General features: G+C 40.3%; 1 protein-coding gene across 2 annotated transcripts; it reads left to right on the plus strand.

Annotated features, from left to right (window-relative positions):
• Positions 1–942: 942 nt before the first annotated feature.
• On the plus strand, positions 943–14,066 carry LOC119997238. 2 transcript variants are annotated; one of them, XM_038844117.1, is made up of 10 exons: positions 943–1,256; positions 1,992–2,387; positions 2,600–4,378; positions 9,439–9,944; positions 10,042–10,124; positions 10,455–12,155; positions 12,356–12,404; positions 12,503–12,750; positions 12,934–13,035; positions 13,306–14,066. In XM_038844117.1, the coding sequence occupies exons 2-10, from the start codon at positions 2,195–2,197 to the stop codon at positions 13,532–13,534; spliced, it is 4,890 nt and encodes a 1,629-aa protein (XP_038700045.1). In that variant the 5' UTR covers positions 943–1,256; positions 1,992–2,194; the 3' UTR covers positions 13,535–14,066. The 2 variants fall into 2 exon arrangements, with proteins under 2 accessions (XP_038700045.1, XP_038700046.1); XM_038844118.1 differs by having other exon boundaries at positions 2,600–4,366.
• Positions 14,067–14,482: the final 416 nt, after the last annotated feature.

The raw sequence follows: 14,482 nt of genomic DNA on the forward strand, positions 1-14,482 counted from the left end.
TACAAGTTTGTCTTTTGAATATCCGATATTAACTTAAACTCGAGATTTTCGACCTGCGTACAAAAGAGTATTTTGGACATCCAATATGAGCATAACCTTGCGCCATCAAACCCGCGCATATCGAAGTTTTTCACCTTGACAAACAGGGTAAGTTATGTCAAAACCCAATTCGTAGCCACAAGAATGTTACTCTTAGCGGGAATTGAATTCAAAACCTTCTAAATTCATACGATTTGACTCCAAAAAAATTTAAAAACTAAACCATCATCCAAGTGGTTAACTACTCTTAACAATTAGAATGTGAATTTCATATTAAATTCTTTTAGCAACACTAAGTCAATATAAATAGGCTTGCATTTATTTAATTATTTTTGTTCGTAGTAAAAAAAAATGGGCTTGGAAAATTTATTGTCAATAAAAGGAAAGTTCATTAATTAATCATCCTAACTTCATTTGATGAACCTGGCGGCCGGAAAAATAATAAATTTATGAAAGTAAATAAAGCTTGCTCACGTTAAAAGCCCAAAAGATTTTAATTTTTTTTTGGCACCCCCAAAAGGGGGAAAAATTGATTTAAATTGAAAACAAAGAAAAAGACCAAAAAATTAGAAAATAAAGTACACCTACACGCGTGCCAAAAGGCGCGTGGTATCCGAATATACCATCCCGCTTTTTCTATTTCACGATCTCCAAGCTTTGGTATCAACCACCTAAGGCGTACGGTGTTCCATGAAAATCCTACCGTTCATTTTTCAATCAGATGAATCGAACGGCTTATACCAACGGACTACCAACACGAAAGAAACGGCGAGATGTTATTCTCTCCTAAGCTAATCCCTAACCCAAGCTTTGGTTCCGAACCTACAATGGTGCCAACTTTTATTTGATTTATAATTTCGGCATATAACTTATTTGAAATTACATTTCGGCACTGCGTCGATTGCTTTATCTTCGGCTCTGGTCTGATTTTCGTCTCTCCTCCTCTCTCACTACCAGCGAGATTTTCTGGAGAGAGAAAGTGAAAGCGCTTTTAATCAGTGTATTTAACGGTGTCGTTTTGTTGGCTTAAGCGGACATTAATTGGTGAGGCCAAAGCGAAAGAGAGTGAAGTAAGGGAAGAGCTTGGAGTAGTTTGATCGTCATTGAAACCACCGGCTGTTAACGGGGAATCCGAATCCCTCGAGCCCTCAAATTTCTCCACCTCAGATCACGCGGAAGAACGTCTTTGCTTCCTCTGGAGGCCCAGGCCTCTCTTGGTAATTTCGCTTTCTGCTCCTGTTGGTTGGGGATGAATAATTCGAGTGGTTATTTTCGGTTTGGGTTCTTAATTTTTTTTTTCTCTGATAACTTCGAAATGTTGTTTTTGTTGTATATGTGGCTTTGTTGTGAGGAATTGAGGTTTTGGTTTGCGTTTGTTTGGTTTGGATTATGATGTTTTTTAGGGTTTTGAGGTCGATTTTGGTTGCTGTGGACTTTTGACGTCTAAGTACTCTTTGTACATTCTCGTTAAGCTGCAGATGTGTTATGTCTAGCTCCATGGTCGTGTTACTGAAGAATCTGCTCGAATTTAAGCTGTTTTGCAGGCTCTTGGTAGGTTAAGGTTTAGTTGTTTTAATTCCCATGTACTTGCATTGAAGTGATCTCTTTAGCAATTTCTTTCTGGTTGCTATGAATTATATGGAAAGAATATCTGGAAAATTGTGTGAATCTGGGTATTCTTCAATTTGGTTGTGAAAAAGTCATTACTTAGGCATTCATTATTTTGTTTGGAACATTTTTTTTAGATTTCTTGCGATCTTTTTGAAAACCAGTGAATTTGTTTCTATGTATTCTCTCAATTTTATTTTTATAGTTTTGTCTATTGCAAAGATAATAAGTAGTCTATGAAGGAAATTAATGACACGAGCAGTTCTAAATATGCTGGCATCTTTTTGGCTCGTATCTTCTGTCTCGCTTTGGTGGTGTCATTTATTTAATATAATCTTGTGCAGGATGACATTTTGAGGAGTGCATCTACAGAAACGTGTCATTTTGGATGAGGATTGTGCTACTATTGAAATAGCAACTACTGCATGGAAACATAAGTAGAATTTTAGGAATTGGTCTATTCGACCAATGGTAATCCTATTTATGGAAGGACCTATATTTCATATTACTGTTAGCTGAAAAAAGATACTGGTGGGGTGGGTTTTTAATGCCTGATAATCAAGTTGAAGACAGGTTACGGAATCTCTTTGAGCTAGAAAATATTTCTCAGAGCCAGATACTATCTCAAAGTGCAGGCAGTAACTGGCCGGTCCTGAATCACAGTCACTGGGTTGGAAGGCAGGGACAGTTTGCAGCACCTCTGGATTTTAATCCACAGTATCCCAGTGAGCGACAATTAGGTATCAATGAATTTTAACTGCGTACCGTATTTACCATTGCATCATTTGCTCTCTGTTTATTTATGGGCTTACTGCTTCTAATTTATTTGTCCCCATGAAAAAGGGTTCTTTTTATTTTTTTATTTTGGTTTTTATTCTCTGTTGAAAGGATTCATATGTTCATTGGAGTTTTGTAACCCTTTCATTCATCCCTGCTTGTTTGCTGTCTGCAGATTCTGTTAAAGTGCCGTGTGATCAAAGCTTTGTGGAGCTGACTCCAAGAGCTCAAAATTTCAGAAGCAACTCCAGAAACCGGCTGAACACAGATGAACGTTTACTTGATTGCCAAAATTTCCAGACAAAGCAGAACCAACCTGCTATTGAAGGCGAAATTACTGGTTATGTTCATCACAATTTGAGTTCCAGAGGGTCTTCTGTCTTTCAATCGCAACAAGCAACAGAATGCGTGGATAGTCCCACCTTGACAACAAATTCTGGAAGGTCAGAGATTACTGAAGTTTCTACAGACTTTAACTTTCTTCGAGGGCAGCAACCTGAGAGGGCGCAACAGCCAGGCTCTCCCCAATCTCGCATAATGCAGCAGTCAGCGTATAGTGACATGCAGTTGTTGCAGCAGCATGTGATGTTTAAGCAGCTGCAAGAACTTCAGCAGCAGCAGCAACTTCAGCAGTTGGGTGATATGAGGCAGCAAAATTCTTTAAACCAGCTTTCTGCATTTGCTAAGCAGACTGCTGGAGGTCAATTTCCTCCCCTGATCAATGGAACACCTGTTCATGATACATCACAGGTTTTTAGGAACTGGGTTCAGCGAGGTGCATCTCCTGGTGGACAAGGAATCCCTAGTAGAGTTATGCTTTCACAAGAGCAGGGGCAAGCTTTGCATTCTATGGGTGTTGTTTCTCAGCTGCATGACATATCTTTATTCGGTACCCCTATTGCTAATGCTAGAGGAAATTTAAGTCAGTATTCACATCTCCAGGAGTTATCTAATGATTCTGTTAATTTGATGGCTGGTGCTAGTGGTCAAATACAGAAACCTACGATGCAGTCATCAAGCTTCAATAATCCCTTTTTAGGGGATCAGCGTGTTGTGTCTGGAGAACAGGTTGGCATGTTGCAAGGAGCTTTCATACCCAAACAAGTATCTCAGGGGAGAAATATTTATGGACAAATACCCGTTCATGGTTTAAATACTGGAGGTTTTTCAGGAAACCCTCAGGAGGGGAACATGTTGCAAACATCTGCATCTTTGAAGGAATTTTCTGGGAAACAAGAGCAAGTTGGTTGGCCATCAATGCAGCAAACAACAAAACAACTTGGCCCTTCTCAGGGTTTTGTTCCCTTAGACCCAATGGAGGAAAAGATATTGTACAACATGGATGACAACGTATGGGATGCTTCTTTTGGCAGGCGTTCTCACATGGATACTGGATTTTCGGGCAACTCGTTGGAACATACAGTTCCATCAAATACGTTCCCTTCTATTCAGAGTGGAAGCTGGAGCGCTCTTATGCAGTCTGCTGTTGCAGAATCTTCTAGCAGTGATACTGGCCCACAAGAGGAGTGGAGTGGCTTAACTTTCCAGAATACAGAACAATCAAATGATAATCTGCTTCCAAACTTCATGGACAGTGAGAAGCAACAAACTGGCTGGGTTGATAGCAACTTGCAGAATACCTCCTTTAACTCAAAGCCATTTCCTATGTTTAATGATGGCAATATAAACTCAAGCTTCCCTGGCTTTCAGCAGGCAGCTGTTCAATTTTCAGTGGAAGGGAGGGAAGGTGTCCGCCAAGATAGCTCTCATGAAGCTATTGAGTACTGCAATCCTCAACAGAAGTCACCAATTGAGGAGAATCAACGAGTACAATCATTTATGCATCTGGATAATACATTGGCTGGTCAAATGTACATGCATTCAGAAAGTAACGCACAGAACCAGAGGATTGTGTCACAAAACAATGTTAGCCAACCATGTGGTAAGCTAGAAGGTATAAGTACCGAGTTTCTATCACCTTATTGTCAATATTGCTATCAATTTTCCTCCCTCTCCTTGTGAGAGTACCTCTTATTAAATATCATATTGTTCCATAATACAAGCCTAATATTATGACTAACAGCAGCTATATCTGACTAACTAACAGCAGCTATATCTGACTAACTATACAGCTATACAGCTATCATATCTGACTAACTAACAGCAGCTATATCTGACTAACTATACAGCACAGCTATACAGCTATCAGCACAGCTATACAGCTATCATATCTGACTAACTATACAGCACAGCTATACAGCTATCAGCACAGCTATACAGCTATCATCCCCCCTCAAATTGATGCTGGGCGATCAAGAAGCAGCAATTTGCCAACCAAAAACTGATGACGTTGCCTTGTCATAGCCTTGGTAAACACATCAGCAATCTGGAGGTTGGTGGAAACATGCGGAAGAGAAATCACACGAGTATCCACAGCGTCTCGGATATAGTGACAATCCACCTCGATGTGCTTAGTACGCTCATGATATACTGGATTAGTAGCAATTTGAATAGCACTGGTGTTGTCAGCATGGAGAGGAGTGGGATCAGATTGAGGAAAGCCAAGTTCAGCGAGTAGCCCACGAAGCCAAACAACCTCTGAACACGCTGCAGACATAGCACGATACTCGGATTCAGTCGAAGATTTGGAAACACGATCTTGCTTCTTACTTTTCCAAGATATTAGGGACTCTCCAAGAAACATACACCAACCCGTAACAGAACGACGAGTATTAGGACATCCTGCCCAATCAGCATCACTAAAGGCATCAAGACGAATAGGAGTATCAACAGGAAAAAACAAACCACGACTCGAAGAACCTCGCAGGTATCGAATGATACGACGAACTGCTGCCAAATGTAGATGTCGTGGAGACTGCATAAATTGGCTAACTTGCTGAACGGCAAAAGAGATATCAGGTCGTGTAATAGTCAAATAATTCAAGCTACCAACCAACTGCCGAAACATACTAGGATCTGGGAGAAGATCGCCCTCCTCACAACGGTATTTAAGATTGACTTCCAATGGGGTATCCACCGAGGAAGAATCTTGAAGACCAGCCAAAGCAACCAAATCTTGGGCATATTTATGTTGATGCACAAACACCCCAGAAGTATCAGTATGAATCTCCAAACCCAAGAAATACGTAAGAGGACCAAGATCCTTCATGTGAAAAGAGTCTTGAAGTTTCTGTTGAAGGTGAGCAATCAAGGAGGAATCTGTACCAGTGATCACGATGTCATCTACATAAACGAGTAGGAAAACAACACCAGCGGAGGTCTTGCAAATAAACAAAGACGAGTCATATTGGCTTTGCACAAATGAAAATTTAAGTAAGGTAGACCGGAACTTTTCAAACCATGCCCGAGGAGCTTGTTTTAATCCATACAAGGACCGGTTTAACTTACACACTTCTGAAGTAGAGGTAGAAAATAGACCAGGTGGAGGAGTCATGTAAACATCCTCTTTGAGATCACCATGTAGAAAAGCATTCTTGACATCCATTTGGTGAAGTGGCCAACTCTGTGAAGCAGCAATAGCAATGATTGTACGTACCGTAGTCATTTTTGCCACAGGAGCGAATGTCTCCTCATAGTCAATCCCATATTCTTGCCTATTACCCAAAGCAACCAGCCGTGCCTTATAACGATCCAAAGTCCCATCAGAACGAAGTTTAACTGAGTAAACCCATTTACACCCAATGAGCTTAACAGTAGATGGACGAGGAATGATGTCCCATGTATGATTTTCCTGAAGAGCGTGAAGTTCCTCCTGCATCGCCCTTTTCCAACACTCATGTTTGACAGCCTCGGAGTAACATGAAGGAATTGAAATATTGGATAAAGTAGCGGTGAGAGACGTGTGAGAAAAACCATACCTATCAGGAGGATGCGAGACTCTGGTAGATCGTCGCGGAGCTGTCTGAACAGTCTCAGGTGATGGATCAATCTCCGGAAGGGGTAAAGTTGGTTGACGTCGTTTATACACAAAGCCAGGCTTGAATCGATCAGGAGGAGAGGGCAAGTCATCAAAAGTAGGAAGAAGTGCTGCTGTAGGAGATGACTCAACGTGAGTAGGAAAGAAGTATTGATCCTCAAAGAAAATAACATTTCGAGAGACACGAAATCTGTTAGAGCATGGATCATAACAAACAAAACCTTTTTGAGAAACACTATAACCCATAAAGGCACATTTAATAGACTGAGCAGAAAGTTTGTGACGCTCATGAGATGGTAAGTGCACAAAGCAAACACAACCAAAAGTATGTAGAGAATGATAACTCGGATGCTCGTGGAAAAGACGAAAGTATGGAGAATTATAGTTTAACACTTGAGATGGCAGTCTATTAATTAAATAAACTGCAGTAGACAAAGCTTCAACCCAGAACTTAGATGGAACAAAAGACTCAATTAATAATGTCCGAACAACATCTAAAAGATGACGATTTTTGCGTTCCGCTACGCCATTTTGTTGTGGCGTGTAAGGACAAGAGCGTTGTGAGATAATGCCTTTTTGTTTCAAAAACTCATGAAATTCGTGAGACATATATTCCCCACCAGAATCAGATCGTAATACTTTAATACCTGAAGAGAATTGTGTATTAACATATGCCAAAAAGGTCTTAAAAACAGAGAAGACCTCAGACTTGGAATGTAGAAAATATACCCAAGTAAATCTACTATAATCATCAATGAATGTCACAAAGTACTTATGGTGAGTATGAGAAATAATAGGTGTAATGCCCCAAACATCAGTATGGATAATATCAAAACAGTGTTTAGCACGACTGCCAGAAGAAGGAAAAGGAAGGACTTTACTCTTGCCTAATTTGCATGTAGAGCAATCAAATTTAAGACTGTGGGAAGTGAAATGATTTTTATTGCCCAACAAACCAGAATTCAATACGTGAGACAGAACAAGAGAATTTGGATGACCCAAACGTTTATGCCATACATCACCCTTAGTTTTAACAGTAGTACAAGCCAAAGATACGACACTAGGAATGGAAAAATGTAGTGGAAACAATCTCCCAACTTTAGGCCCCTTCGCGATTAACGTCCCCGTCACCTGATCCTGCACAGAACAACCATCACGAGAAAAATGGACATCACAGTTATTATCAACCAGCTGACCAACCGAAAGAAGACTAGTAGAAAGTCCCGGTGACAAAAAAACATTGTTGAAAGATGAAGTAATATCACCAACAGCAACAATAGGTAAATGACTTCCATTAGCAATCTGAATATGTGATGAACCATTATACGGACGCACATTTTGAAGCATATGAGATGAACTAGTCATATGATTTGATGCACCAGAATCAAGAAACCAAGGTTGAGAGGATGTATTATTTTTACCTTGCAGCCCTAAGGCTGAAAATGCTGAAACAATCATTTGTTGTACCATATCAGCAGTAAGAACTGCTGACCCAGCACCCGTAGGAGTGCTTGTAGACACTGCTGGAGCAATAAATTGATAGTTGTGCCCTTCTGGAGATTGTCCATCAGGCAGAGTGCCAACTACAGCTTGAAAGGCATTGACTTGGCGCTTTTGAGGACGAGTAGGACACTCTTTGATGATGTGCCCTTGTTGTTTACAATAATTGCAGAATCGCTTTTTACAATTGAGAGCAATATGTCCATATTCTTTGCAGCTGTAACACTGCACTTTCCGCATATCTCTATTTTTGCCTTTCTCTTGAGTCACATAAGCAACCGTAACAGCATTAGTACCCAACCTCCCCTGCTCAAGAGTGGCTTGTGTGAGAAGACGTTGCTCTTCACGAAGTAATTCTCCAAAGCAAACATCTAAGGATGGAGGTGGGTCACGATTCATCAAATTGGAGCGAATGGCCTCATATTCGGATCGCAACTTCATTAAAAATTGAGCTCTCTTACTTTGCTCATGAACTTTTTGAACATCAGAGAGAGATGCAGCGGGTACTGTAGCATAAACAATGTCAGTAAACTCTGCCCACAAATTCTGGAAACCAGAGAAGAAATCTTGAATGGAGAGATTGCCATGAGAGTAACAAGCAATCTCATACTCCAATTGAAAACGTCTAGCTGAATTGTCCTGATGATAAACCTTTTTTAAATATTCCCACATGGATTTCGCAGTTTTATATGGCCTCAAATTGAGGACAATAAGAGGATCAACAGACCCTAACATCCATGTCATCACACGAGCATTTTTGACATTCCAAGAAGCCAACTTTGTAGGATCTGTAGGGGCTGGATCACTTCCATCTATTAGACCCCATAAGTCCTTCCCTGTGACAAATAATTGAAACTGAAATTCCCAGGAGGAATAGTTCTTACCAGTGAATCGAATATTGAACGAATCATTGTTGCTTGTAGACATGATGAAACAATGATTTGACAACACAAGAATAATGCAAGCTTGGAATTATGCCAGCACCCAGAAAATCAGAAAACCAAAGAACCAAGAGTACCAAGAAAACAAATCGCAGTAGATCTGAAAATCAAAGAGCTGTTGAACAGAAAGATAAGGATCGTTCCAACAGCAAGCCTAGACAAGCCAAAATCCAAGAGACCCAGATATCAAGGGCTAAACACAAGAAAAGGCCAAGAAAACCAAAGAATCAGAGAGCAAAGTAGTTCAGAAACCTTGCTCCGATACCATGTCAATATTGCTATCAATTTTCCTCCCTCTCCTTGTGAGAGTACCTCTTATTAAATATCATATTGTTCCATAATACAAGCCTAATATTATGACTAACAGCAGCTATATCTGACTAACTAACAGCAGCTATATCTGACTAACTATACAGCTATACAGCTATCATATCTGACTAACTAACAGCAGCTATATCTGACTAACTATACAGCACAGCTATACAGCTATCAGCACAGCTATACAGCTATCATATCTGACTAACTATACAGCACAGCTATACAGCTATCAGCACAGCTATACAGCTATCACTTATGAAATTGTTACTTCATTAAGTACTCAAAACAACAAAAACACTTTGGACCATTGTTTGGCAGGTAATGGAGCCATAAACCCGGGGATTTTTCCTGATGGTTTTCTGTGGAAGGGTGATCGCAATGGTGGGGCAAGTTCATTTTCTAGATCAATTGGAGAAACTGAGCAAGTACAATCAGGAGCAGATCGTAGTCCACCCAACATAGAAAACTCACAGACACCAAACTTTTCTGCTGCAACAAATTCAAGCATTTTTAAGGCCCATCTGCCAACCAATCAATATATACCAGATAGCAATCAGACTGGTTACAAGGAACAAATCACTGTCTCTGTAGATAACAACGGCAATGAGCGAGTGGGGAAAATTCAGCAGGTGAGTAATAGTCCTCTTGTTCCTCATAATTACTATGGCGGAGCTAATGCAACATATGACAAGCAGCAGAATTGCTACCAAAAGGAGAACTCCAATAATTGCTATACCTCGAAAGAATTGATTGGTCATGGTCAAGGACATTTTGGGCAGTTCAAGTCTATAAGAGATGTTTCCAGCAGCAGCAACTTGGATAAGGTATATTTTGTTCGACCATACATAATATAAGTGTTTCCGCGAATGACTGTCATGGTTATTGCATATTTTAGTAAATGTGGGTTGTCTTTGTTTCCAGGGGTGCTTGCCTGATTTGCAAAGAAACTCAAAATCACAAGAGGTTGCAACTTCCAGAGGTGATCATATACCTACCTTTCACAGGTCAGTTTTTCACTGATGGCTCAAATGTTGTTGCTCAACCAACGTAGTCAATTGCATGAGATTACTATTGAGAAGAATTGCACTAGGGTCAATTCATTGCTTGCATGCTAAAGATCGTGGTATTGGGTTTCTTTATTTTGCCATCTAATATGATTATTTACATAAACATGGAGGTGTTCATTGTTCAATGTTGTTCGTGTTGTCTATTTATGCAGCCAAACTTGCAACTATGATTTTTTTGATATTTCTCTCAAATTCTTCATGTAACTTTTGCTTATTGGCGTTTTCTGTTTGTTTGGTCTCATAAGATTTCTGACTTAACAAATGCAGTCAAAATATGCTTGAGCTTCTTCACAAGGTTGACCAATCAAGGGATGAAAGTTCTTTGGTAAACTTTGGTTCTAGTGACTGTACTCCATCATCTCAGGGGCCCAAGGCAGAAATGCCTGATGCCTCTTCCAGCCAATTATATACTCAGTCTTCTAGTTCTCAAGGCTTTGGCTTGAGGTTGGCTTCTCCATCCCAACAGTCACTCAATTCAAAAATACTTTCCCCGCAGAGTTCATGGAAGGCAGGAGGTAATCTAAACTCTGAGCAAGTAAGCTCTGAATTTGGAGTGAAAAGTCCTACCTGGTCGTCTCCCCAATCTGCGGTTCAGTCTATGCCTACTTTACACAAACTGCGCCAAGAGGCTCATTATGATAGCCAATTCGGTGGTCCTGGACACACAGGCAACTCCTCAATTTTGAATATGCAACGAGGTTCAAATGCATCAGCTACACCAAGTCCACCGTATCTTAAAAATCAACTTCAAATGCATTTCATGTCCAATATACCCGCTGCACCTCAATCTTTGCAGGGAATTTTACCTAGCTCGGCCAACAGATATCCACAGTTCAATCGCGTTCCTTCCCCAGATACTTCTCAACAGATGTTCCCCAACCCTCTCAGTCAGCAAATTCCAGTTTTGGGGAATGTCCCAGTATCTCAGCCTTCCATTGTCTCAGGCATATCTCAGCAGGGTGAAATTTCAGCAGGGCCAGACAATTTGTGGAAAAATGTACCGCCTCAGCAACAGCCTTTGGATGTGAAGTCTCTCGAGGTTTCATCTAATTTAACTTCTTCATTGGATCAATCAAATAATGGTATCCTGAGCACATTGGCTCCTCAAGGTTCAACTGATCATAACTCTGAAAAAGGTGAGAATTATGATGCATCTTCTGTGAAGACACAGGGTTTCGCGCGTGAAGACGAACAGGCTGCAAAAGAAAGGTTCCTGCAACAGACATCAATTGAGATGCCTGATGCTTCGAAGAAAAGTGGTGGTTTATTTCTAGGGCAAGAACCTGTGGAAAAGCTTATGTCAGGTGCAGCTGGTCTTGCCTCAGGCTCATTGGTGGGATATTCTCGCCTGCACCAGCCTGATAGAATCAGGAACAATGACAATCCTCCTGACTCAATTCAATCTGGTGATTCCAAAATGTTAAACTTCTTGAGAGGAGCTAGGGAGTCTCTGACCGTAAGGGCTTTACAACAACCTGCTGTCAGAGATATATATTGCCCACAGACAGACGTAGTTGGTCCAAATATTTCTCAGGATCAATCTGGCAGCAGCAATGCTGTATCTAATAATACAGACCGAGGCCAGATTGATCTGCGAATGGCGCCCTCTTGGTTTAAGCAATATGGGACCTTAAGAAATGGGCAAATGGTGCCAATGTATGAGGCTAGAGTTGGAAAGACAGCGGTGGGGCAGTTATCTCTTGGGAAATCTTCTCAGCATTTGCATAGTCATCCTTCAATGGAACACCTGGATGGCACTGATGCTAGTCATGGTGGCAGGGTTTGGCCAAGAACAGCTGCCACTTTGGTACCTGACAAACACTTATTGGCCCCCTATGTATTGCCCTCAGATGCTGCCAGTCAGAATATAGCTACAATGAGACAGAAGAAGCGCAAAATTGCACCAATTGAGCCACTACCTTGGCACAAAGAAGTGATAGAAGGCAACAGAGGGCTTCAAACTATTTGGTAAGCCTATCATATGAGAATTCAATCCCTCTGTTATCTTGATTATTAAAGTAGCATTCTGATTAGAAGTACTCGCACTAAAGTCAAAACACAAGTGGCATCCCCCCTTCTCTCTCTCTGTTTTTTTTAAAATTCTTATCTTACCTGTCATTTGTGAGGAAATTTGTTGCTTTGTTGATAACAATAATACTCATTTGCAGCATGGCGGAACAAGAGTGGGCAAAAGCCACAAATCGGCTGATTGAGAAGGTGTGACTGTGGTTAAAGAATTGTATCAAAATTCTCTCTCATAAGCTTCTATATGTTGGATCAGAAAGTGGTTATAGTTTTGATTATTCCTATTGCAGGTACAATATGAGGTTGAAATGACTGAAGATGTACACCAATCGCTTCGATCAAAAAGAAGGCTTATAATGACAACACAAGTCATGCATCAGTTGTTTCGTCCTGCACCTGTAACCCTTATGTTGGCTGATGTGGCCTCGCACTATGAAAGTGCATCATACTTTGTTTCTAAATTAGCTGTAGGGGATGCTTGTAGCCTCGCCAACTGCGCAAGAAATAGTTTGCTTGTGCCTGTAGATGACGATAACATGTAAGTGTTCATCTCTTCTTCTTTAATACAAAGGAATTTTGTTCCGTAAGAGAGAGAGAGAGCGAGAGAGTTTATCAGGTCGAAGAGAATCTTCAATGTGTGCACGTGATTGCACATTGAGAAAATGAAGTTGTTTTTGGTTATCTGGTCAGTAATTTGTTTCTTAAATTCTTCTGTGATCAGGGAGAAGGTCAAAGATACTAAGAAATGTAGTGACCAACAATTTTCTGAATTTGTGGAAGAGCTCATAGGCAGAGCAAACAAGCTAGAAAATGAATTCCAAAGGTAAGAATCCATTTCTTATCTCTCCCGCAAATCTTTGGAAATATATAGCTTAATTTTCCACTTTCACAATTTATGATACCAACTTCTTGGGAAAATGTTTCCCTGATTGCCTATGCAACTTAGAGAAATGGATTTTATGTCATTTACCTCTTTAGACATAAAAAATACCCTTGTAAATTTATCTTTATATTTCATGTTTTTGTCCTATATGGCATGTAACCACATAATCTGTGTCTAACTACCTTATTGCATTCCACTTGGATAATGCAGATTGGACAAATCTGCGTCAGTTGTAGACTTAAGAGTGGAATGTCAGGACTTGGAAAGGTTTGCTGTCATCAATCGTTTTGCTAAGTTTCACAGCCACAGCCGGGCACAAGTGGATACCTCTGGAGCCTCTTTTCCTTCTGGCGCACCTAGATCATTTCCGCAAAGATATGTCGCAGCGCTTCCTATGCCTAGGAACATTCCTGAAGGGGTACAATGTCTTTCGTTGTGATTAAAATTGATTGGTCCTGAATCCTCTTCCCGTTGATATTCTACATTTCATGCCCTCACCCACATGCATATATCAACGGCCAATCTTGACTAATGTGCATGACGGGTCCATCCTAAAGTAAATTAAGGCCACCGATTCAGTTTGAATGAAGGCAGATTATTGTCATTTTTGGTGAAGTACATAAGGGCTCTTGTATATCAAAAGGTTTTCAGAATTTTAGGAGTAATCATACTCTATAGAGCAAGAGGATCAGTATTATGGATGTGCCACTTAGTTTTTCTTTTGAAGAAGTTACATGAATTAGCTTAATTTGGGCTACATATTTTAATGCCATAACCATCTTGGCCAAGGCTTTCTTGGTATTTTCTCCCCTAGTCTTTTCTCATATTCCCAGGTTTCTCCTGTTGTAAGCTGGAAGCAAACAGTTGGTTCAGAATTCTGGGATAATCAAGAAGGTATGGATATGAATGTTATTATTGTCTTAGGATACATCTGAGTGTAATTTCATTAAAGATATCCTGCTCTTTTCTGCTGTACTTTGTTGCAATTTTGTTGGTGAATGCAAAAGATCTGCTCTGAAAAGGATGCAGAAGCTTCCATTGACAACTTTATACTCAAAGCCAATTGTTTTCTTAGAAAAGTACCAAAATTTGGTTTCAGACATTGATTCTGGTGTCCCCCCAATGGTCACGAGAAGGGAATTATACTAAGGAGTAAAAGACAAAAGGAGACTTTGTAATGACAGGAAAGAATGTTATTTGTGGGATGCATGCATGGGATTCAAAGTACTCAATTGTCTTAGTCTTGTCCTTTTTAAATTGATTGAAGGCAGTAGAAGCAGTGACACGTCAGTGGTTAGTGGCCACACGCACAATCCTAACTAATAACTAATAACTAACATCTAGTTCCACCTAGTCAGTGTCATCGGTATCAGTATCTGATCCATTA

Source organism: Tripterygium wilfordii, chromosome 4 (assembly GCF_013401445.1).
Source record: "Tripterygium wilfordii isolate XIE 37 chromosome 4, ASM1340144v1, whole genome shotgun sequence".
Classification (NCBI taxonomy): domain Eukaryota; kingdom Viridiplantae; phylum Streptophyta; class Magnoliopsida; order Celastrales; family Celastraceae; genus Tripterygium; species Tripterygium wilfordii.

Bases quoted from the DNA above. Each gene is read 5' to 3' on its own strand.
- LOC119997238 (XM_038844117.1), top strand. From the start codon at position 2,195: ATGCCTGATAATCAAGTTGAAGACAGGTTACGGAATCTCTTTGAGCTA. The intron at 10,125-10,454 runs GTCAGTTTTTCA...TAACAAATGCAG, and splicing joins CATATACCTACCTTTCACAG to TCAAAATATGCTTGAGCTTC. The intron at 12,405-12,502 runs GTGTGACTGTGG...TTCCTATTGCAG, and splicing joins CAAATCGGCTGATTGAGAAG to GTACAATATGAGGTTGAAAT.